Source organism: Podarcis gaigeae (genome assembly GCF_964106915.1).
Source record: "Podarcis gaigeae genome assembly, chromosome: 7".
Lineage (NCBI taxonomy): Eukaryota > Metazoa > Chordata > Lepidosauria > Squamata > Lacertidae > Podarcis > Podarcis gaigeae.
The window spans coordinates 16,353,598-16,379,234 of record NC_139683.1 but is presented as its reverse complement, the minus strand read 5'-3'; the positions used below and the strand labels follow the sequence as shown (position 1 = coordinate 16,379,234).

The 25,637-nt window shown below is 47.3% G+C and overlaps 1 protein-coding gene across 5 annotated transcripts in view; it reads right to left on the bottom strand.

The window, feature by feature from the left end:
- The window catches only part of SAMD12 (sterile alpha motif domain containing 12), a 212,245-nt gene that overhangs the window by 117,053 nt on the left and 69,555 nt on the right, over positions 1–25,637 (bottom strand). For all 5 annotated transcript variants that reach the window (XR_014566801.1, XR_014566802.1, XR_014566803.1 and 2 more), the window contains exon 4: positions 13,317–13,457. Coding sequence is in view for 1 of the 5 variants with exons in the window: in XM_083749493.1 (XP_083605619.1) it covers positions 13,317–13,457 (141 nt within the window). In the remaining 4 variants the exon portion in view is untranslated. The remainder of the gene's footprint in view (positions 1–13,316; positions 13,458–25,637) is intronic.

Here is a 25,637-nt window from a genome sequence, read left to right as displayed (position 1 = left end):
GAGAGAGAGAAAGAAAGAAAGAATAATAATAATAATAATAATAATAATAATAATAATAATAATAATTTATTATTTATACCCCGCCCATCTGGCTGGGCCTCCCCAGCCACTCTGGGCGGCTTCCATAAAAACCAAAAATACAGTAAAATCACACGTTAAAAACTTCCCTGAACAGGGCTGCCTTAAGATGTCTTCTGAATGTCAGGTAGTTGTTTATTGCTTTGACATCTGCTGGAAGGGCGTTCCACAGGGTGGGCGCCACTACCGAGAAGGCCCTCTGCCTGGTTCCCTGTAGCTTTGCTTCTCGCAATGAGGGAACCGCCAGAAGGCCCTCGGCGCTGGACCTCAGCGTCCGGGCAGAATGATGGGGGTGGAGACGCTCCTTCAGGTATACTGGACCGAGGCCGTTTAGGGCTTTAAAGGTCAGCACCAACACTTTGAATTGTGCTCGGAAACATACTGGGAGCCAATGTAGGTCTTTCAAGACCGGTGTTATATGGTCTCGGCGGCCGCTCCCAGTCACCAGTCTAGCTGCCGCATTCTGGATTAGTTGTAGTTTCCGAGTCACCTTCAAAGGTAGCCCCACGTAGAGTGCATTGCAGTAGTCCAAGCGGGAGATAACCAGAGCATGCACCACTCTGGCGAGACAGTCCGCAGGCAGATAGGGTCTCAGCCTACGTACCAGATGGAGCTGGTAAACAGCTGCCCTGGACACAGATTTGACCTGCGCCTCCATGGACAGCTGTGAGTCCAAAATGACTCCCAGGCTGCGCACCTGGTCCTTCAGGGGCACAGTTACCCCATTCAGGACCAGGGAATCCTCCACACCTGCCCGCCTCCTGTCCCCCAAAAACAGTACTTCTGTCTTGTCAGGATTCAACCTCAATCTGTTAGCCGCCATCCATCCTCCAACCGCCTCCAGACACTCACACAGGACCTTCACTGCCCTCACTGGTTCTGATTTAAAAGAGAGGTAGAGCTGGGTATCATCTGCATACTGATGAACACCCAGCCCAAACCTCCTGATGATCTCTCCCAGCGGCTGCATGTAGATGTTGAAAAGCATGGGGGAGAGGACAGAACCCTGAGGCACCCCACAAGTGAGAGCCCAGGGGTCTGAACACTCATCCCCCCCCACCACTTTCTGAACACGGCCCAGGAGGAAGGAGCGGAACCACTGTATGACAGTGCCCCCAGCTCCCAGCCCCTCAAGACGGTCCAGAAGGATGTCATGGTCGATGGTATCAAACGCCGCTGAGAGATCCAGCAGAACTAGGAAACAGCTCTCACCTTTGTCCCTAGCCCGCCGGAGATCATCAACCAGTGCGACCAAGGCAGTTTCAGTCCCATGATGAGGCCTGAATCCCGACTGGAAGGGATCCAAATGGTCCGCTTCTTCCAGGTGTGCCTGGAGTTGTTCGACAATCGCTCGCTCTATCACCTTGCCCAAGAATGGAAGATTTGAGACTGGGCGATAGTTGGCCATTGTGGCCGCATCTAAAGATGGTTTTTTAAGAAACGGTTTAATAACCGCCTCTTTCAGTGGGTCTGGGAAGGCTCCCTTATGGAGGGAAGCATTCACCACCCCACGAAGCCCATCGCCCAGTCCCTCCCGGCTAGCTTTTATAAGCCAGGATGGGCAAGGATCCAGGAGACAGGTGGTTGGTTTCACTCGTCCAAGCAGCCTGTCCACATCCTCGGAGGTAACAGATTGGAATTGATCCCACTCAACTTGACTAGACAGAACTCTAGCACTCTCCCGCCCTGGCCTTGCTCCCACGGTGGAGTCTACTTCTTCCCGAATCTGAGCGATTTTATCTGCAAAAAAACTTTGCAAAATCATTGCAGGAGAATATGTGGCCCGTACTGGGCCCCGATGTTACAGGTGGTTCCGCTAAATTGTGAACCACCTGAAAAAGTCTCCTGCTGCTGTTTTCTGCAGATGCAATAGAGGCGGTGAAGAAATTCTTCTTCGCCGTCGCTATCGCCACTTGGTAGGCTCGACGTTGAGCTCTAACCTGTGTCCGATCAGATTCGGAATGAGTTATCCGCCACCGGCGCTCTAGCCGTCTCAACGATTGTTTCTTTGCCCTCAGATCCATGGAAAACCACGGGGCTCTCCGGGCTCCATGCAATCGGAGAGGGCGCTTCGGAGCCAAACAGTCAATAGCCCTGGTTAACTCCGCATTCCAGTGGGCCACCAGGGAATCAGCTGAAAGGCCATCAACATGGGATAAAGCATCCCCTACCACTCTCTGGAAACCATTTGGATCCATTAAGTGGCAGGGGCGGACCATCCGAATTGGTCCCACCTCCCTGCAGAGGGGATGGGTCGCAGAGAAGTCCAGTTGCACCAGGAAGTGATCTGACCATGGCACTTCTTTTGTTTCACTTTTACTTAGTGTCAGATCACCAACATCCATAGAGGTAAACACCAGGTCCAAGGCATGTCCGCGGCTATGGGTTGGGCCAGACATATTCAGGGACAGCCCCATGGAGGCCATGCTTTCCACGAAGTCCCGAGCTGCCCCTTGTAAGGTCGTGTCGGCATGGATGTTAAAATCCCCTAGGACGACCAAGCTAGGTGTCTCCAGGAGAACATCCGCCACGACCTGAAGCAGCTCAGGCAGGGAATCCTTGGTGCAGCGGGGAGGTCGGTACACCAAAAGGAATCCTGTACTGCCCCTATTGCCCAACTTCCAGAACATGCACTCATAAAACTGGGTCTTCCCAATAGGACGCCTGGTGCAAACTAATGACTTTCTAAAAATCATTGCAACCCCCCCTCCCCGCCCACATGACCTGGGTTGCTGTGCGTAAGAGAAACCTGGTGGACAAGCAGCGGCAAGGACAGGCCCATCTGCTTCATCCAACCAAGTCTCTGTTACACATGCCAGGTCGAGTCCTCCATCCATGATCAAGTCATGGATGGCAGTGGTCTTATGAATCATTAACCTGGCATTGCACAGCAGCACCTTCAGGTCATGTGGGTATCCCTTGCTGATTCTAGTATCCATCCGGTCAGGACCAGACCCGGAGGCAGGGATAGTCCTCAGACAACGACTAAACCTGCCTCCTCTGTAATGACATGGTCTGGTCTTAGCGTAACTCCTCCTCCTACCCGTGATCACTGAGATTGGTTGTCCCAGTGCATTCCCCCCTGTGGAACATGCCCCAGCCCTGACCCCTCCCCCTAAGAACAAAATAACAACTTATACAAACAAACAAAACCAATAAAACAATACAAACAAAAAAATGTAAAAATTACAAAAACATCAAAATAAAAAAAATAATTCCCCAAACCCAACCAAACATCCATCCCACCCCCACCCCCCACATACAAAAAATCCAAAAGAATTTTTTAAAAAACATTTTAAAAACACTCTGTGCCCCTCCTGCAGTAACACTGTCCTAGTGAGGCCTGTCAGGCCCCGCCCTGGGCCAGGTGGTAAGTGGCAAGAGCAGGGCCCTCAGGAACTCACTCAGGGGAGTCCTCCTGGGCAGCAGGCAGCAAGCACCAAGCAGTCCTTGTGAGGCTTCAGGCCCCGCCCCAGGCCAGATGGTAAGTGGCAAGAGCAGGGCCCTCAGGCACTCACTCAGGGGAGTCCTCCTGGGCAGCAGGCAGCAAGCACCAAGCAGTCCTTGTGAGGCTTCAGGCCCCGCCCCAGGCCAGATGGTAAGTGGCAAGAGCAGGGCCCTCAGGCACTCACTCAGGGGAGTCCTCCTGGGCAGCAGGCAGCAAGCACCACGCAGTCCTTATGAGGCTTCAGGCCCCGCCCCGGGCCAGATTGTAAGTGGCAAGAGCAGGGCCCTCAGGCACTCACTCAGGGGAGTCCTCCTGGGCAGGAGGCAGCAAGCACCAAGCAGTCCTTGTGAGGCTTCAGGCCCCGCCCTAGGCCAGATGGTAAGTGGTAAGAGCAGGGCCCTCAAGCACTCACTCAGGGGAGTCCTCCTGGGCAGCAGGCAGCAAGCACCAAGCAGTCCTTGTGAGGCTTCAGGCCCCGCCCCAGGCCAGATGGTAAGTGGCAAGAGCAGGGCCCTCAAGCACTCACTCAGGGGAGTCCTCCTGGGCAGCTGGCAGCAAGCAGCACGCAGTCCTTATGAGGCTTCAGGCCCCGCCCCAGGCCAGATGGTAAGTGGCAAGAGCAGGGCCCTCAGGCACTCACTCAGGGGAGTCCTCCTGGGCAGCTGGCAGCAAGCAGCACGCAGTCCTTATGAGGCTTCAGGCCCCGCCCCAGGCCAGATGGTAAGTGGCAAGAGCAGGGCCCTCAGGCACTCACTCAGGGGAGTCCTCCTGGGCAGCAGGCAGCAAGCACTACGCAGTCCTTATGAGGCTTCAGGCCCCGCCCCAGGCCAGATGGTAAGTGGCAGAAAGGAGCAGGGCCCTCGGCACTCACTCAGGGGAGTCCTCCTGGGCAGCAGGCAGCAAGCACCACGCAGTCTTTATGAGGCTTCCGGGCCCCGCCCCAGGCCAGATGGTAAGTGCCAAGAGCAGGGCCCTCAGGCACTCACTCAGGGGAGTCCTCCTGGGCAGCAGGCAGCATGCAGTCCTTATGAGGCTTCAGGCCCCGCCCCAGGCCAGATGGTAAGTGGCAAGAGCAGGGCCCTCAAGCACTCACTCAGGGGAGTCCTCCTGGGCAGAGGAGGAAAGAAAGAAAGAAACCCACTTCTCTGAAGTTTACTCTTTAATAAAACAGCTGTAAAATATTTACACTCAAACCTAAGAACAGAAATGGATCTGAAAATTTGCCCTTTTGGTTAAAACCTTCTCAATGAAATTTCATTCAAAAGGCATATTATTTCTGCATTTGGTGCTTTGCCAGTGTATGAGTATTTTGATGTAGACAGAGAGGTGTTAGTCCAGGTAAAACCAGCAAGGTCATAGCATGGTGTTAAACCACATGCTTTTGCATCCAGAACATAGCTGTCAACTTTTCCCTTTTCTTGCAAGGGATCCTATTCGGAATAAGGGAATTTCCCTTTTAAAAAGGGAAAGTTGACAGCTATGATCCAGAAGGCTTCCTGGTTAAATCCTGAGCACCTGCCATTAAAAGAACGTCATAGACTGCAAAGGGTCTCTGCTTGATCATTACCAATTGGAGCAGAAAGTACCAGGTTATTTCATTGATTTTTTTTTCATTTAGCTGCTCTTCAGTAGAACTCTCTCAGTGCATTAAAATAATACAATGAATGCAGAAAAATCACTTAAACCAAGAAAGCTGATGAAGGGGTGGGAGAAGCAAAAAAACATTTAACAGTGCAGTAAATGTGCATGTCACCAACACGGCACCTGGTGAGCTTTCCTGGGGAAAGTGGGTTGCAACAACTGAGACGAAGACCCTCTTCTGCATCAGTTGTGTAGTGTTTGAGGGACTAATTATCTGAATAAGCAACAGATTTAACAAAAGAAGAATCCTCCTGTGTCAGCCCGCACCCATGCATGAATCATGCGCACACACATGGACAACCGTGCTCTGGCTTTCCCCCCGAATGAGGAATGTTGTTGTTGTTTAGTCGTGTCTGACTCTTCGTGACCCCATGGACCAGAGCACGCCAGGCACTCCTGTCTTCCACTCCCTCCCGCAGTTTGGTCAAACTCATGCTGGTAGCTTCGAGAACACTGCCCAACCATCTCGTCCTCTGTCATCCCCTTCTCCTTGTGCCCTCCATCTTTCCCAATATCAGGGTCTTTTCCAGGGAGTCTTCTCTTCTCATGAGGTGGCCAAAGCATTGGAGCCTCAGCTTCACGATCTGTCCTTCCAGTCAGCACTCAGGGATGATTTCCTTAAGAATGGATAGGTTTGATCTTCTTGCAGTCCATGGGACTCTCAAGGGTCTCCTCCAGCACCATAATTCAAAAGCATCAATTCTTCGGCGATCAGCCTTCTTTATGGTCCAGCTCTCACTTAGGAACATCCAACTCTCTGCCCTTTGAACTTTGCATTGGTAAGTCAGCGACAAATCACACTTTCAACTTGATGGGACTTTTCTAAATATTGAGGAGCAGATTGTGGTCTATGCGGTAAAATCACTGGGGAAGCAGACTCTAGCACAGCAGTTCTCAACCTGTGGGTCCCCAGATGTTGTTGGACTACAACTCCCATCATCCCTGAGCTCTGGCCTTGCTAGCTAGGGGTGATGGGAGTTGTAGTTCAACAACATCTGGGGACCCACAGGTTGAGAAAGGCTGCTCTAGGAGGACTGAAAATGGTGTGGTTGAGAATACAGAAGCCCCAAGGTGGGAAGAGGAGACCTAGGGAAGAAGAATGACCAGTGAGAAGAACCAGCTACATCTCTCATGTTGGTCTCTTACCATAGCAATGACGGTTGTCAGTTGCGGGGTGGGCGGCAAGCGCAGCATCGGTGGTGGAGGGGTCATCATAGAAGGGAGAGACAGCAGGCATGGCATGGCAGCTGAGCACACACAGCAGTGCAGGAGTTGCCCACTAAAGGGGGGAATTCCACTGGCAGAGCAGAGCGCAGGAAAATCCAATTCTCACGTTCCCTACAGTATGGTGGCGGTCTAAACCACTGAGCCTCTTGGGCTTGCCAATCGGAAGGTCGGCGGTTCAAATCCCCGCGACGGAGTGAACTCCCATTGCTCTGTCCCAGCTCCTGCCAACCTAGCAGTTCGAAAGCACACCAATGCAAGTAGATAAATAGGTACCACTGAGGTGGGAAGGTAAATGGCGTTTCCATGCACTCTGGTTTCTGTCACGGTGTCCAGTTACACCAGAAGCGGTTTAGTCATGCTGGCCACAAGACCTGGAAAGCTGTCTGTGGACAAACGCCGGCTCCCTCGGCCTGAAAGAGAGATGAGCACTGCAACCCCATAGTCGCCTTTGACTGGACTTAATCGTCCAGGGGTCCTTTACCTTTACCGGTGGTGGTGATGGGAGAGACACAGTGTTGCCTTCTTTCCTCCCAACCATATACAGTGGTACCTCGGGTTAAGAACTTAATTTGTTCTGGAGGTCCGTTCTTACCACTTTAGCTAATGGGGCCTACCGCTGCTGTTGCGCCGCCGTCGTGCAATTTCTGTTCTCATCCCGAAGCAAAGTTCTCAACCCGAGGTACTATTTCTGGGTTAGCGGAGTCTGTAACCTGAAGCGTCTGTAACCCGAGGTACCACTGTAAGGTCTTGAAGAAAGAGAGATTGTGGCGATGGAGAGTAGGATAGTCCCGACCTAACAACCAGAGGCCTTGGAAAAAGATAGCGGTCCAACTTCAAGTTATGGACATTATACTAGGGTCTTGATGATTTCACGTGATGGTAGATTCTTAAATAACTGGATGAGAAATGTATCAGCTAATGTCTGAATGTAAGATTATGGAGGGTAGTAACGACAAAAGGTCTTGGTGGCCCATCTAAAAGGAATATTGGGCCTGGGCAGACAGAGGTTGCCATGGTGATGTGGTGTGTGAAGTGACAGGACAGAAAGAGCCTTTTTTTTAAAAAAGCAAGGTATGGTGGGAAGAAGAAGGGAGAAAAGAAACGACAAAGGGATGCCTTTGACTTGAGTGCTCCACTACTGTGGGGAACAAGTCCCTCTTGAGACAACCAGGCTGTAAGATCTGGACTCCCTCTATCTTAATTCAGATGGAAGTATGTGAATAAATCATAGTTCTTAAAGCTGTGACAGTCTCTATAGCATCTTGATTCTCCAAAGCAGCACAGACCTGGGGTAAGCACCCTGGAATCTTGCTACCATTCGGCAGAGAGTGGGGGTGGCACCCAACTTTTGTAACAATACATATAATGAATTAAGCTAGCTTGACATATAGTGGCTACAAGAGCAAGGATGACAAAATAGAGAGGAAATCTAAAGCTGTTCGTTGATGTCTTTAGCCAACTATTAAACCATTCATCACTTGCATATTAATTATTATTATTATTTTCATAATTATTATCGCTGTTTTGCCCTGCCTTTCTAATACACAAACATTACTTACAATGAAGCTGCAGGCGGGATCTAGCAATGCTTTAAAGCTCTTTAAACTGCTTAGCTTCTGATGGAACTTACCAAATGTTCTGTTAATGCAACCTAATGGTGCCTTCTTTTCGTTTCGTCTTGGCAATTGCATTATCAAGCGAATAAACTCAACCCAGCAAGTGCCACTCAAAGCCGCTTTAAGAGGATACAAGGAAGGAATGCATGAAAAATACGCAACCCAAATATTCCCCGGCTCTGAGCAACAGCAACAGACCCCACAACAAGGCGAGCTCTGTTTCGGCAACGCACACCAGCCCACACAAGAAGCTGATGTGCCTGAGCTAAGGGACACACCAGAGCTTAGCCCAGAGCTCCGCTAGCAATGAATATCCAAAAATAGTTTCATGTGATTGTCGGGGCGATGCACAAAACAGGCTTCTTCCTCCTATGAATCAGGATTAGGGAAGTAGGATAATGATTCCTTCACCACCACACACCGCCCCCCTCCTCCAACAGCTCTTCCAGAGAGACAATCTGCAGATATTTTTCTCAAAATAGATCAACAAACTCTCAGAATTTCTTGCAGACAAGCTCAGAGAGGTGAGGCGGTCAGGCCTGCGTCCTTCCAAGTGTGACGAGGAGGTGGAGGTCAGGAACTAGCATTAATTTCTCCTGAAGAAAAGTGGCCTAGTCATGGAATAATAATAATAATAATAATAATAATAATAATAATAATAATAATAATACCAATACCCCACCCATCTGGCTGGGCTTCCCCAGCCACTCTGGGCTGCTTCCAACAAAATATTAAAATACAGTAATGCATCAAACATTAAAAGCTTCCCTAAACAGGGCTGCCTACAGATGTCTTCTAAAAGTCTGGTAGTTGTTGTTCTCTTTGACATCTGGTGGGAGGGCATTCAACAGGGCGGGTGCCACTACCAAGAAGGCCCTCTGCCTGGTTCCCTGTAACTTGGCTTCTTGCAGTGAGGGAACCACTAGAAGGCCCTCGGAGCTGGACCTTAGTGTCTGGGCTGAACGATGGGGGTGGAGACGCTCCTTCAGATATACTGGGCCGAGGCCGCTTATGGCTTTAAAGGTCAGCACCAACACTTTGAATTGTGCTCGGAAACGTACTGGGAGCCAATGTAGGTCTTTCAGGACCGGTGTTATGTGGTCTCGGCGACTGCTCCCAGTCACCAGTCTAGCTGCCACATTCTGGATTAGTTGTAGTTTCTGGGTCACCTTCAAAGGTAGCCCCACGTAGAACCTTTGCTTACAGGAATTAATCCATGCAAAACTAACAGAACGAAGTCCCAATGTGGCTCAGGGATTTTTGTGGGCAGGAAGAAGAAGAAGAAGAAGAAGTCCCAAAGGAAGCAATCAGTAAGGCCAGAATGAGATTTAGCAAATGAAGGGATGTGGGTTACCTCCAGGAGGGCTGTTAGGTACATCCTGATGTGGACCCCCCAAAAACTGGGACTTACAACTTCCATCATCCCTCACCATTGGCCATACTTGTTGGGGCAAATGGGAGCTGTGGTTCAAAACATCTAGGGGTCACCAGGAAGATTTTGTCTGAGGAAAGAGTAGGAATATTTCAATGTACACATTGGCAATGGCAGCCTCCTAAGTGTGTGAGCTACTCTTGATACTGCTTCAACGGGATGCCAAATATGGTCATCCAATCTACAAATGGGATACAGTGGTACCTCTAGATGCGAATGGGATCCATTCCAGAGCCCCGTTCGCATCTAGAAGCAAACGTAACCAGTGTCCGCGCGTCTGCACGTGCGTGGGTCACATTTCGGTGCTTCTGCGCATTATGTCATTTTGAGTGTCTATGCATGTGCAAGCAGCAAAACCCAGAAGTAACGCGCTCCGTTACTTCCGGATTGCCGCAGAGCGCAACTCGAACGTGCTCACCCCGAAGCACGTTCAACCCGAGGTATGACTGTACTATGTTCTGCAAAAACTTTGTGTATGCACGTGCGCAGTAAAACAGAGTTTTAATAATAATAATAATAATAATAATAATAATAATAATAATAATAATAATAGTAATAGTAATAATAATACAGAATATGGCTGCTTCCTCCCCCGCTTCCTGTACACCATACAGAGAATGGAATGTAACAAGCTCGAGTATTTAAGAGCGACACCTTGAATTTCTTTGGAATGACACATGGATGTCTTTCAGCGACCAACTTCAGAGCAGCGACACCACAAATTAAATTGACTTGGACAGTTAAGAGTAAGAGCACTGGAGGGGCCTCCCCCTGACAAGCCTACCATACCTCTTAGTCAAGCAATCCTCTGGGGTGCTCACCCCCAGGGTTATATCCAGAACTATTGGCAGCACTACCGTGAACTACTGACCCCAATCTAAGTCTTGTGAGTGATTCATAGCCTTGGCTGGCATAGCATTAACTTCTCTGAGCGGGCTTACATTAAGAATTGGATCCCCGAGGGCCAGCTACCTGAAAGGGATTCTCATAATTTGTCAGAGTGAGTTTCCATCAATGAATCCACCAACCATTTAAGGTCCGTTTTTCTTCTTTTCTCCATTAAAATGCTCCCTCCTTCTGCCCAAAACCTGCCACTTCATCCTTGGTTGTTGATAGGAAAAAGAGAGGGTGTACTGCCTGGCAAAATATACTTAAGATTGGCCTTGCAGACAACAACAACAGAAGGAGAAGACGACCTCACATATGCTGTGTTATAGGGTGGCGCTGTGGATTAAACCACAGAGCCTAGGACTTGCCAATCAGAAGGTCGGTGGTTCGAATCCCTGCGACAGGGTGAGCTCCTGTTGTTTGGTCCCAGCTCCTGCCAACCTAGCAGTTTGAAAGCACGTCAAAGTGCAAGTAGATAAATAGGTACCACTCTGGCGGGAAGGTAAATGGCGTTTCCGTGCGCTGCTTTGGTTCGCCAGAAGCAGCTTAGTCATGCTGGCCACATGACCCGGAAGCTGCACGTCCGCTCCCTCGGCCAATAACGCGAGATGAGCGCCACAACCCCCGAGTCGGCCACGACTAGACCTAATGGTCAGGGGTCCCTTTACCTTTACCTTTACCCTAGAGTCTGGAAAGCTATGAATGGATATCCAGAAGACACTGTTACTTGTTACATATGTTTTGCTTAACCTGGTATGGCATATATGGACTGAAATTTGGAACGTGCCATTTTCACTAAGATACTGGTTTTCATGCACACTAACGTATACATTTGTTTGGTGAGAGAACTGGATGGCGAAATTTGGAGAAGTGTGAATTTCAAAGGATGGCTGTATTTCGGTTCAAAAAGTGCAAATCTGAGATTTGCCTTTAAAAGCAGCCTGAATCTAATTTGCATCCTGCATGAGAGTTCCAAACAAAACCCAGGAGTTTTGAGGCACTGCGATGTGGATTCTGCCGTCTTCCAGGCAGAAAGGGGAACAGTCTCGAGAATGGGCAAAGTCAGCAGTCGAGACAACACGGGTAATCCAAAGCCAATATGTTCCAGCAAGTAGGAGGAGGTGTAAAGTCTTAGTCCAGTTGAGACGCAGGAGGAGAGAGCCTGGGAGACATAGGGCAGCATTTGTGACTCCTATAGCAGCTGTCGTCGCTTCCCCATTTGAAAAACTGAAAGTTGAAAATAATGGACTACAAACGGCATGTGTTCCACAGACATTTCTTTTTTAAACCTGCTGGTAACGATATGTAATAGCCATTCAATAATGGCAGAACCTGATTATATCTCTAGCCGGTACATAGTATGCTTTAGGTCCCAGTTGCCTGAATAATCTTCACTGAAATGGGGAACCAGAAATGTCAGGCAACATGTTCAGTGTCCAAAGTGCATGCTTCTGTCTTTACCAGCTGCTGTGGTACCGAAATGCTACTTGGGCACAAACTTCCAAGTTCCTTCAGCCCTGTGACTGAAGATAATTTACTAGTCAGACACCTCCTCGACATATAGCTAGGAGCGTTTTCTTTGTAACATGTTTGGCGAGCCTCAGTTAGTGTAGAATAATTTACGGTGGGATTAGATGAAGATGGTGATGATGTATTATTTATGCCCTGCCCATCTGCCTGGGTTTCCCCAGCTACTCAGGGCAGCTCCCAACAGAATACAGTGGTACCTCTAGTTACGAGCTTAATTCGTTGTGGAGGTCCGTTCTTAACCTGAAACTGTTCTTAACTAGAGGCGTGCTTTTGCTAATGGGGCATCTTGCTGCCCCTGCGATGCCAGCACACAATTTCCGTTCTCATCCTCAGGCAAAGTTCTCAACTCGAGGTAACTCTTCCAGGTTAGCGGAGTTTGTAACCTGAAGTGTTTGAAACCTGAGGCATTTGTAACTCGAGGTATCACTGTATTAAAAGCACAATATTAAAAACTTCCGTAACAGGGCTGCCTTAAGATGTCTTCTAAAAGTCAGATAGTTATTTATTTCCTTGACATCTGATGGGAGGACATTCCACAGGGCGGACACCACTACCGAGATGGCCCTCTGCCTGGTTCCCTGTAACCTCACTTCTCGCAGTGAGGGAACCGCCAGAAGACCCTTGGAGCTGGACCTCAGTGTCCAGGCTGAACAATGGGGGTGGAGATGCTCCTTCAGGTATACAGGGCCGAGGCCGCTTAGGGCTTTAAAGGTCAGCACCAACACTATGAATTGTGCTTGGAAACGTACTGGGAGCTAATGTAGGTCTTTCAAGACCGGTGTTATATGGTCTCGGCGGCTGCTCCCAGTCACCAGTCTAGCTGTCGCATTCTGGATTAGTTGTAGTTTCCGGGTCACCTTCAAAGGTGGCCCCACATAGAGCGCATTGCAGTAGTCCAAGCTGCTACACTTCGCTCCAAACAGCCATTAGAAACAGCAGACCCCGAGTTCTCCTTCCTCTCTTACACATGCAAAGACCCAGAATAGTTAGACGTATCACGGGAGAAGAGGGCAGAACTCAGCATCGCACTTAACACAGCACTGTTGCTGAAACCATCATTGCATGGTACATTTCCTGGGTTCTGCCAGTGGCAGCCAATGGTACAGAAATCAGGTGGGGAAAACAAGCGATACTGATGAACACAAGCAGGTGTACCCTCCCAGTAAGGCCAATGTGCTTTCAGACATTGGTGGCGGGATTAGCAACACAGCTACCAGCATGCTGATGGACAATGGGTGTGGGTCGTGCTTTGAAAACGGGAAGAAAGGAATTGCTCTTATCAGAACGGACAGGCAACTCCTAATATGCATGTTGATCTATTCTTGTTTACCTTTCGGTGGTCCCTCTGGCCCCATGACGCCTCTCCATGCAACAGTTTGTGCAGGAGAACATCAAAGCAATCTCAAGTATGCTCTCATGCAACCGTTTCCCTCCTGTGGTCCTTTGCGTTTCCTACCTTGCGTGAGCAGCTGGAGGTTTCGGACTTCCTCGCGCACCTTGAGCTGGAGGACCTGCTGAAGAATGTGCTGCCGCAAGCTCTCCTGAGCAATTCCCATCCGCTCCAGCTTTTTGTCTGTCAGCCTGAGCAGCGCACGGCCTGTATCCAAAAAAAGAAGAGAGAGATTACCCAAGGATTTCCATTTAATGAATAAAAATTCTACATGCTGTAAATGTCCTTATTCTAGCAGATAAAACCCGCCTGCCTTGCTAATATCCCTCCCCTGTGAAACAATCTGATTCACAACAGGGCAGGCGCTGGGGTGGGGAAAAAAGGTGCGTGTTGGCTCAGCAAGTTAATTAGCTTCCACTTTGGAGATCTGGGTTCAGAGCCGGACTAGTACAGTCACCAGAAATGGGGTGGTGGGGAGGGGAAGCTTGCCTTAAATCCAATGCATACACTGGTAGAAGACTTGCTAGCCTATGGAAGTAAAAGGGGAGCCACAGGGAAAAGACTGCAGTTTAAGGGTGGAGGAGTACATGCTTTGAATGCAGAAGGTCTCAGGTTCCATCCCCGGCCTCTCCAGCTAAAGGAGGGGCGAGGAACCTGTGACCCGAAGCCCAATTTCTTGCGGTAGGAGGGAGTCCAGAGGGGGAGAATGGGGGAATAAAAGTGGGGTCGAGGAAGGCTAAAATGGATCGAGTGAGGAAGAGGAAGGAGGGAACACCTGTGCAAATGGACAGGGTCATATTTCAGGCCAGAGTGACCTATATCCCATCCCCAGAGAAGGGGGCACCAGAAAGAGAGGCGGAGGGAGAAGGGAGAGGGAGAGACAAAGAGAGAAAAGGCAGGTAAGAGACAATTGGGGATGGCCCCCATCACATTTGGATCTGGTCCCCACCCACCTCACCTATGGCACCAAGTGTAGGATGGGTAGGTGTGGCTTCTCCAAAATGGCCTGGTGGGCCAAGCAGAGAGGCCCAGCAGCCCGTCACATGGGCTGGAAGCCCCCCAGCCCTGCCCAACGAACAGGTTGTCTACAGGGGCCCAAGAGCGTGACCTGGTAGAAAGGCAGCTTTATTTATGTACTTCATTTGTTGCCTTTCCTTTCATCCAAGGGTTTACCCCTCAAGGTGGTTTGCAACTCAAAGCAACAGAAAAGCCACGGAAGGACAATGGAACAAGTAGTTTACATTTCTGACTACAGTCTGAGACTCCTTAGGGTGGTGATAAAGAGGGATATCAAATCCAAACTCTTCTTCTTCTTCTCCAGCTTGCTAATATCCTTCTTAAATTGTGCTGCCCAGAACAGGACACAGTACTTCAGGTGTGGTTTCACCAAAGCAGAACAGATAAGTACTATTATTTCTCTTGACCTGGACGTTATACCATATTTTTCGCTCCATTGGACGCAGTTTTCCCCCTCCCAAAATTGAGGGGAAATGTGTGTGCGTCCTATGGAGCGAATGCAGGCTTTTGCCATAGCTGCGTGCAACTCCTCCGGCAGGGAGAGGTTGTGCGCAGCCTGTACGCTGCTCTTTGGGGCTGGGGGGGGGAAAGATTTTTTTTATTGATTTCCCCGTCTAAAAACTAGGTGCGCCCTATGCTCCAGTGCGCCCTATGGTGCAAAAAATACGGTACTTCTGTTGATGCAGCCCGGAATAGCATTTGCTTTTTTTTTGCTGCTGCATCGCACTGTTGACTCACCTTAAGCATGTGGCCCAGAAGCTTAAGCACTTTACTGTCCTGATGGAAAATGTATTAGTCCTTTACAAGCCTTGGGTATAAATGACTGCCAAGTTTGTGGTTGTTGGACTTCAGTTTGTAAAAGTCCCAGCCAGTACAGCGATGGTGAGTGCTGTCGTCTTAACAACATCCTCATTCCGGCATTAGATAGTTACATCCTTGGAGCTGTGGCTCCACCATATTGATGAATGCAATGCTAAACCCTACCCAAGCATGTAATGGGCTAACTATTCATTTTAAACCCATTATTCTTTTGCGGGGGGTGGGCAAGGTTGCAGGGAAGCCATCTGACACTGTCAAGAAAATTCTGGGTGGAGAAGGGGAAGAGTTAACATGAAATTGTACATCATGATTACTGGAAGCGGTTCAGTAAGTAATTTACTGTTCTGATGGGAAATGTATCGATCCTTTACAAGTCTTGGGTATAAAAGACTGTTTAGACAGTCCTGTTTTTCAGATGAACCTATTCAGGAGGACCTGAGGATTTTAATACGAGGAAATAGTCAGAACTTGAATTCCCAACTGAAGTATAAATTCAGGCACAAATCATATTAGGCTGTTTTGCAAATGCACTGCCGAATGGGAGACAAGTGTTTTTAGTGCTCTCAGGAAGGACGGAGCAGACCCGCAAAGCAAATTAAGCACAAATCTAAAACTTTAGCAAGCAGACCCATAAATCTGCATTACTTGCTCTGTGCAGATTCACAAACGTTATTTCCCGGATGCTCTCTAACTCTTCCCTAAATACATCCACACACATATGCTATTTGTGTCTCAACAAGCCTTCGAAAAGCTTTATCCCAGTCCTGGATCCGAATTGATTTTATGCATGTGTTGCTGTTTAAAACTGTTTTTATATTCATAGTTTTTCAAAATGGTTTTCTTAATAGGGCACCATTGTTTTTAACTGTTTTTATACAGGCGACGACCGATTTGAGCAGGGGTTACGCTCCTGAACCCCCCCCCCCGGCATGTCAACGAAACACACATAAGCCCACTCTGCTCTGATACGCCCCGTTCCATCCCCTTTTCTGGCCACTTCCAGGTTGTTGCGATGCGCACATGCGCAGCCAAGCATCCATTGGACACACATAAATTGGTCCCTGCCTGTACATGAAACTCATGCAATTGTTTTATATGTGTTATTACGTAAATATCGTCGAGATGCCTCGCAGGAAAGCAATTCGTAAATGAAATAAACAATGCAATATAATATAATCTGGTATGTAATGTGTTAAGGATCATTCTCAAGTGCTTTTCTATACTCTTCCCCCAGCCTTCCCCTTTCCTGGCCGATCCTTCCTTCAAGTTTCACACACAGCTTGATTGAACAGCGCTAGTGCATTTATGGGATGCTCGTCAAATAAAGAGCCTGCAAAACCTCTTCTGTTTGAAATGGCTGGAGTGGAGCTGTCAGCATATTAGATTGTATCTGGCAGCAGCTGGATATACTGTCCATGTTAATGTGATATTACGCAGAAAGCTAGACACCAGTGCAACAGATAACCCCATTTATCTCATGGAATCATAGAATTGTAGAGTTGGAAGGGACTAGGACCCTTGTACCTTCGGGACTGCCTCTCCCGGTATGCCCCACGGAGGACCTTAAGGTCCATAAATAGTAACACCCTAGAGGTCCCGGGCCCTAAGGAAGTCAGATTAGCCTCAACCAGAGCCAGGGCCTTTTCAACACTGGCCCCAGCCTGGTGGAATGCTCTGCCTCATGAGACCAGGGCCCTGCAGGATCTGATTTCTTTCCTCAGGGCCTGTAAGACAGAGTTGTTCCACCTGGCCTTTAGCTTGGAGCCAGTTTAATTCCCTCCCTCTCTTCTTTTTTCCTTTCTACTCCTGTGATGGAACTCCTATTTGGGGACATCCCTGGCTTTTTTCTGGCCCATGTAGGACCAGCCTGGATAGTTAGCCTTGGTGAAGACTTGACCCAAAAAAGTTTTGATTTGAGTTTCCATTGAAATGAGGCTGTATTTTAATGTTTTAATGCTGTATTTTTATGTTGTTTTTAAGTTGTATTTCAATCAATTTGTTTTTATATCGGGTGTCAGCCACCCTGAGCGCAGTCTTGGCTGGGGAGGGTGAGGTAGGAATAAAATTTATTATTATCATTATTATCATCATCATCATCATCATCATCATCATCATCTAGTCCAACCCCCCTGCAATGCAAAAAATCTCAACAAAAGCATCCACAAGAGGCGGCCATCCAACCTCTGCTTATAAACCTCCAGTGAAGGGGAAGTAGAGGAAGCATCTAGGACAGTGATTCTCAACCTTGGGTCCCCAGATGTTTTTGGCCTACAACTCCCATGATCCCTAGCTCACAGGACCAGTGGTCAGGGATGATGGGAGTTGTAGTCCCAAAAAATATCTGGGGACCCAAGGTAGAGAAAGGCTGATCTAGGAACTTGCATACCTCCCAGTATTGTTGGGTCTCAACTCAATCTGAGACGTCCTGATATGTTGTTGTTGTTTAGTTGTTTAGTCATGTCCGACTCTTCGTGACCCCATGGACCAGTGCACACCAGGCACTTCTGTTTTCCACTGCCTCCCGCAGTTTGGTCAAACTCATGTTAGTAGCTTCGAGAACACTGTCCAACCATCTCATCCTCTGTCGTCCCCTTCTCCTTGTGCCCTCCATCTTTCCCAACATCAGGGTCTTTTCCAGGGAGCCTTCTCGTCTCCTGAGGTGGCCAGAGTATTGGAGCCTCAGCTTCAGGATCTGTCCTTCCAGTGAGCACTCAGGGCTGATTTCCTTCAGAATGGAGAGGTTTGATCTTCTTGCAGTCCAAGAGTCTCTCAAGAGTCTCCTCCAGCACCATAATTCAAAAGCATCAATTCTTTGGCGATCAGCCTTCTTTATGGTCCAGCTCTCACTTCTGTACATCACTACCGGGAAAACCATAGCTTTAACTATATGGTCCTGGGCAGTATATAAATTCAATGAATGAATGAACTCTCCATCAATGCCAGCCAGCATGGTCAAGGATGAGGAACAACAGAGAGTTCTAGTCTAGCACATCTAGAAGGCTACAGGTTCCATCAGTCCTGTTTTCGTTAAAAAAAAATCTATCGTCCAAACTCATATCCTAGTAAGGCATCTGTAATTTTTTTTTTAATAATGTTTTATTAATTTTCATCAAGACAAATACATATCGTACCACATTACAACTTTAACAAATTTTCTCGTTTTTGGGTTTCTTTCAGCCTCTCTGACAATCGTCCGAATTAAACTTTTTGATTACACATTTCCTAAATTTGCTATTGCCTTTTAGCACACCCTTCCACATCTGTTTTTCTTTCTTACAATATTTCTTAGATTTTTACAGGGCTTCTTTAAATGCCACTAACGTTATTTCATTATCACTTATACATCCCCAATATTCCACTAGCTTTCCCCAGTCCTCGATAAACTTTTGATCTCGCAGATATCTGATCTTCCCTGTCAGCTTATCAAGTTCTGCATAGTCCATCAGCTTCATTCTCCACTCCTCCAATGTTGGTACTTGTTCCTGTTTCCATTTCTCGGCCAGTAATATTCTTGCCGCTGTTACTGCATATTGGAAAAAGTTACTGCATATTGGAAAAGTTTACAATCCTTTCTATTTATTTCCTATTTATTTATTTATTTATTTCCTATAATTCCTAAAAGAAAGGCCTCTGGTTTCTTAACAAATGCATATTTCAACATTTTCTTCAATTCATTATATATCAATTCCCAGAAGCTCTTCACTTTCTTACATTCCCACCACATATGGTAAAAAGTGCCATCCTTTTCTGGCATCTGTAATTTTCAATTACTGTGATACTGACCATCTATCTGACGTTTAGAAGACATCTGAAGGAAGCCCTGTTTAGGGAAGTTTTTAATGTCTGATGTTTTAATGTATTTTTAATCCTTTGTTGGAAGTCGCCAAGAGTTGGAAGCTGCCAGATGGGTGGGATATAAATATATCATCATCATCATCATCCTAAATCACAGAAATATCTATAACCTGGAGGAATGGGCAATCAGCACCACCCTGCTCCTCTGGGACCTATGCAGTTGCATGAGGCAGGAGCAACAGATTGCTCCAAAAGAGGTGTGCCACTCCTCCCCCCCCCCCCCAGGAGAAAAGCATCTGATGTTATCTGGTCCAGATTGCTAAGTATCTCTGGTGTATATGGGAAGGGGCTGTTTTAACACGACCCTCGAATGAAGCGGCAATTATAGCATCCAAGGCCTGGAGCAGTATTTGCCAATCTGGTGCTCTCCAGAGATTTTGGACCCCAACTTCCATCAGACCCAGCCTATCAATTTTCAGTGTACCTTGGGAAAGGATTTTTATTCAAGTCACATTGGCCAACAAGACCACTTTCATTCATTGATTTTCACTGTTGTTTGTTCTGATGTTGGTTGGTTCTGTTTTGCCTCTGTCTGTCTGCCATATAAACTTTGTCCCACTTGCTCGAGTCTTCCGCTCTGCCCATTAGCCATGCTGGTACCCTCTTGGCCCTGGTGGTACATTTCTAACTGAGCTTTGATTGTTAGCCAAGCCTTCTAGAGACACCTGACGATCTTCATTTCCCCTATCAAGTTCCTTTTAACCAGTCTCCTCAAATATTACTGCGTTGTACTTTCCTGGAATTTCCCTGTCCTTCCTGTAGAATTTGCACCCAGAGATAACAGTGCCCCTGCTGGTTCTCTCCATTCCACTAGGTTTCTAATTTCCTAATTTCTAATTTGCCATTAGATTTATGCTCTCTTCAAAGGCTAAGTACTCCAGCTTGCCCATCTTGACTTGGAGACCTCCAGCACTGGCATACAGATGCCTAAATAAGATCTCTCCAAATGTCTCTGGCATGTGTGTTTTATGGTACAACACTCTGTGGATTTCTTAAAATTAAAATCGGTACAACACTTTGGCCTCTTTGCATTGCTATTTTCTGCTCCATCCCATTTTAGCTATCATCGCTTAGGGATGCTTTTATCCCGAACCAGATGCTCCTCAGTTTCTCCCTGAAATTAGCTTTCATGCGACTCTGGCACCCTTTTTAAAAAAATAAAAAATAAATCTCAATATTCTGGTTCCATCCTGGTTCAAGTGAAGCCAATGCCCTTTTGTACAGAGCCAACCTGTCCCAAAATGTGCCTTTTCATTTATCACATATCCTGCCTGTCTTGCAAAGTGCTATGAATGGAATGGGCAGCTTTTCAGAGAATGGTACCTTGAAGCTCCTTGCTTTCAACATCCTACTTAGCAACCTACATTTTGCTTCCAAGACCGCACAACGTTATTTCCTCATGTCCCTGGTGCTAAAATGTGCCGCTCCTCAGACCATCTACCAGTCTAGCTAGATGACGTATGACTATCTTTGCGCTAGGCATTCAAGTCAGCTGGTGGTCTGCACCCTCATTACAAAGCCAGGTATCTATGTCCCTAATGATCAAATTATCCACTACAAGGAAGCTTCTGTCCTACAAAGGAGTATCCTCAACCCAAAAGGGCATTTGTTTGTTCCCCGAGGAACGGGTTTCTTCTAATGGATGCTTTCCATCTTCCTCCGAGTGACGACCTCCTTCCTCAAGACTCTCAGTAACAGTGACAGTGGAAAAGTTGTTAGGCTGAGAGTGGGACACAATTATTGCATCCACAAATGTGTCCGACTCTCTCAGGTTCTCCACAACAGCTAACTTAGCCTCAAGGGAACAAACCTGTTCCTTGTTTGCCAGGAGCTCGTTCCACTAAGAACACACAAGTGTCAGCAAGCACACAGTTGTGTATGTGACGTTCTGGATAGTCCCCACACACCGCTGCTGCCTTTCCACTCATGCACCTGTTATTGTTGCTTATTGTGGCAATTTACTTTGGAGTTTGGGGTTGTTTGCATCAGAAGAAGGCAGCGTAGTCTGGCATGGCCCCTTTCCCCCCACTGCTGAATTCTCATAGCTGCCTAACCTCACTTGTTATCACGACACTTTGTTACTGGGATTGAAGCGCTTCCATCAGCTGGAATTCTCACTCTCATTTGCAGAATTTAATGTTCAAGAAGCGGTGTGGCCAGCAGGACAAATGCCCAGGGTCCCACATGGCAGAATGACCACGAGGGCACCCAAACAGGGCTGGAGGACTACATTTTGAAATCTGTATAGAAATGCCCACTGTCATCTAAAGAGTATGATTCTACACTTCCGTTTTACAGATAGGTAAAAAGGTAAAGGACCCCTGGACGGTGAAGTCCAGTCAGAGGCGACTATGGGGTTGCGGCGCTCATCTTGCTTCAGGCCGAGGGAGCCGGTGTTTGTCCACAGACAGCTTCTCAAGTCATGTGGCCAGCATGACTAGACTGCTTCTGGCATGACAGAAACCAGAACGCATGGAAATGCCGTTTACCTTTCCGACACAGCAGTACCTATTTATCTACTTGCACTGGTGTGCTTTCGAGCTGCTAGGTTGGCAGGAGCTGGGACTGAGCAACGGGAGCTCACCCTGTCGTGGGGATTTGAACCGCCGACCTTCCAATCGGCAAGCGCAAGAGGCTCAGTGATTTAGACCACCGGCCTCCCATTATACAGATAAGACCCCCGAGGAACAATGGGTCAGCGTGTTTGGCTGTTAACCAGTAGGTTGGTGGTCTGAGCCCACCCAGGGACAGCAGTGGGCGGAATTCCTGCATCGCAGGGGGTTGGATTAGATTGACACTTGGGGGGGGGGGTCCCTTCCAACTCTGCAGTTCTAGGAGATGTGAGAGAGTGGAGTTAAGACCATTGCGTCCAGAATCTAAAATAACCTGGCTGCACCACAGCAGAACCTCAGAAAGCAATTTCTCCACAGGTCCTGCGTTTTCTTTTTTAATTTACTAAACAGAATTAAAAATACTAAATTGAGGTTGCCTGTTAATATTCATGAGGTTAAATAATTGATAGTAATAGAAATGGAAAATTAAAAGCAGCATTACTATAGGTTAAGAAGAAATGAAATCCGCTCAGCAGAGGAACAGCCCCCACCGCATATGATCCCATCAAATTTACTCCCTTCACATTCTCAAGCGCAGGTGACTTGGAAAGCCACACTGTCATTATCTTAACAGTGGGGCTCCTTGATGGCCCCTCAGACAGGACCACCATCCCCATTTAGAACTATCAACCACACTGCGGGCCTATTGTGAGTCAACAAGCGAGAAAAACTTCCACATGCTAGTTAAATGTAAGTAAGCTAACTCATCTGTTCATACTTCATTTGCATAAATATGGAAGATGCCAGGCCGCAGCTGGTAAATAGGACTTCAATCAGCCTGTGAATTTTATTAAAAAATATAAACGGCTTATTAAGTTTTCACAATTGTAATTACGAAGCCTTCTGTAAAGTTTCGACTCTGCATCAACAAAACAGCTTCCCGTCCTTGTCTCTGTTCACAAACACACATTAATCTACCCTAAGGCAGTTAGGTATTCTTAGGGGTGCTCAGAGATATTCTTAATTGCACATTGTTAATCCCGTATTATGTATAAACAATTTAAGGCAGCCTATCAATGGTAATGAAATTAGAAAAATAATTAAATGGGCTTTTTGTGTGTGTATGGTGAACTTGCCAAATGGTTTGTGAAATTTGAAAGGAAGAAAAAAGAGAGGCAAGCCACAAATATGCAAAAACCCAATAATAATATGATGCAGAAGGTGGTTTATCCCAATGTGTTCCGAGCCAGAAATACTCTATTTTGGTACATACAATAAAACCGAAACACCAAAAGTGACATCTTTTTCATAAAAACCAATAATTTATGATATCTTAAGGGTACCTTTTAACACTCTGCAGGATCAAACAAATCTAAAACCATCGTGATTTAAACACTTCATGGTCTCTCTGAGGAACCACTAGAGTATCTGAGCTCCCCAACCTGATGCAAGGCTTTTGCTTCAGATTCAAAATGCTGTGATCCCTGCATTGCAGGGGGTTGGACTACATGACCCTTGGGGTCCCATCCAACTGTACAATTCTATGATTCGGTGAGTCTATGACACACACCACAGGGTTAAATTCAGTTGTCTCCCTGAGGCACAAGCCTTGGATCCAGGATCTGGGCTGCCCAGACACCCTTCTCTTGGCCTCACTGATGTGGTCCAAAGGAAAGCAGAGCAATATGTTTGGCAGCAGCTTAGCTGCAGAAGTTGCCGGAAGGAGGTGTTCAAGGCGCCATCCAACTGTCCTTAAGGACTCCATTTGTGTATGATTTTCTCCTGAGCCATTTCTTCTTCTGAAGATACCCCACAAGGCAGCAGAGGTTTAGAATCAGTGTTTTCCTTCTCCTAGATGGGCTACCTTCCCAAGCTGATGAGTCCCATCTGCCCAAGAGCTTGGGGAACACAGTGGTACATCGGGTTAAGAACTTAATTCGTTCTGGAGGTCTGTTCTTAACCTGAAACTGTTCTTAACCTGAGGTACCACTTTAGCTAATGGGGCCTCCCGCTGCCACCACCACATGATTTCTGTTCTCATCCTGAAGCAAAGTTCTTAACCCGAGGTACTATTTCTGGGTTAGCAGAGTCTGTAACCTGAAGCGTCTGTAACCTGAAGCGTCTGTAGCCCGAGGTACCACTGTAACACCAAAACTAACCGAATGTCCCTGTGGTCTGCAATTGTTGTTGTTTAGTCATTTAGTTGTGTCCGATTCTTCGTGACCCCATGGACCAGAGCACGTCTTCCACTGCCTCCTGCAGTTTGGTCAAACTTATGCTGGTAGCTTCACGAACACTATCCAACCATCTCTGGTGGTCTACAATAGGAATCTACAATTGGCATCTTAAAAAGCAGAGACATCACCTTGCTGACAAAGGTCCGTATAGTTAAGGCTATGGTTTTCACAGTAGTGATGTATGGAAGAGAGAGCTGGACCATAAAGAAGGCTGATCATTGAAAAATTGATGCTTTTGAATTATAGTGCTGGAGGAGACTATTGAGAGTCCCATGGACTGCAAGAAGATCAAACCTCTCCATTCTTAAGGAAATCAGTCCTGAGTGCTCACTGGAAGGACAGATCGTGAAGCTGAGGCTCCAATACTTTGGCCACCTCATGGGAAGAGAAGACTCCCTGGAAAAGACTCTGATGTTGGGAAAGATGGAGAGCACAAGGAGAAGGGGACAAGAGAGGACGAGATGGTTGGACAGTGTTCTCGAAACTACCAGCATGAGTTTGACCAAACTGCGGGAGGCAGTGGAAGACAGGAGTGCCTGGCGTGCTCTGGTCCATGGGGTCACAAAGAGTCGGACACGACTAAACGACTAAACAACAATTGGCAGCCTGGGGGCCAAATCCATTCCTCTCCGAGAACCACCTGCTCATTACCAACCAAGGAGCATGTGATCATTTGGAGAGGAGGGCATGTCAGACTGAGCAGAGTTCACCTGGGAGATGGAACTTTGGCTCATTGCCCTTCATCTCTTCTCCTATCTTCTCAGTCCTTAAGGTCCTTAAGAAGAACCAGTCACTGGTCAGGAGGTCTACAAAATATGTGTCTTTTCTAAGGACACATATTCAAAATCACTTAGCATTGACTAATTGCTCATTAGCACCATTTTATCCAGCCTTTGGGGACATACAGTTCATGAATTATCAGCTTCCTCCGCGCTCTTTTTCATTCAAGTCTGTGTGTGAAGTTAAGTGAGGATCCTGCTCTGTGCTAATGACTGTAAGCACTGGAATTAGGGTGGGGCAGTTATTTTACTCCAGACTAGAAAAGGCTGCTTAGAAACAACTAACTAGAGCATGGGTAGGCAAACTAAGGCCCAGGGGCTGGATCCGGCCCAATCGCCTTCTAAATCCGGCCCGCGGACAGTCCGGGAATCAGCACGTGTTTACATGAGTAGAATGTGTGCTTTTATTTAAAATGCATCTCTGGGTTATTTGTGGGGCATAGGGATTCGTTCACCCCCCAAAAAATACAGTCCAGCCCCCCACAAGGTCTGAGGGGTTTCTGGGGGTTTTCCTGTTGTTATTCTGTCTCTCACAGCTACAATAAACCTACCATTAAAATTATGGACTGGTCAATTCTTCGTCAGAGGGCAAACGGGCCAATTTAGCAGGGGATCAAATACTTTCCCCCCTCACTGTATATAAAAGTCAGATTGAGAGGGCTAAAAATGGGAGTTGCTCTTCTGTTTTAATTGGGCTTTTCCCTCTCAACCCCAGTGCTGCTGCTGTTGTTTTTAACAAAGTTTATTTGCATATAATATAGCTGAGGCCCAACACTGAGTTCTAGTACAAAGCACAAATGGATCTTTTGTTCGTTTTACCATGTAATGAAAGCAGCCAATAAAGATTTCAAAGAAAGATGGCGGCCCCATTGATTTTCAGAATCCTCCTTCAGGGTCAGATGGAAAACCAGCCTTAAAGGGGGATCTTGAAAACAGGGGTCTCTGTTTATGCTGTCTCAAGCCAGCCATATGCATCCCAAAGAAGTCAGTGGATGTTTTTCAAAACAAAAAAATAGCAGCTCCAAATATATGATCACTGTTGATGTGTCACAACAACCGGCATCGAGTAAAAAGGCAGAAGAATGTGCCTATTGGTCAAATCACCATCTGAGGTGAAATCTTGGAATT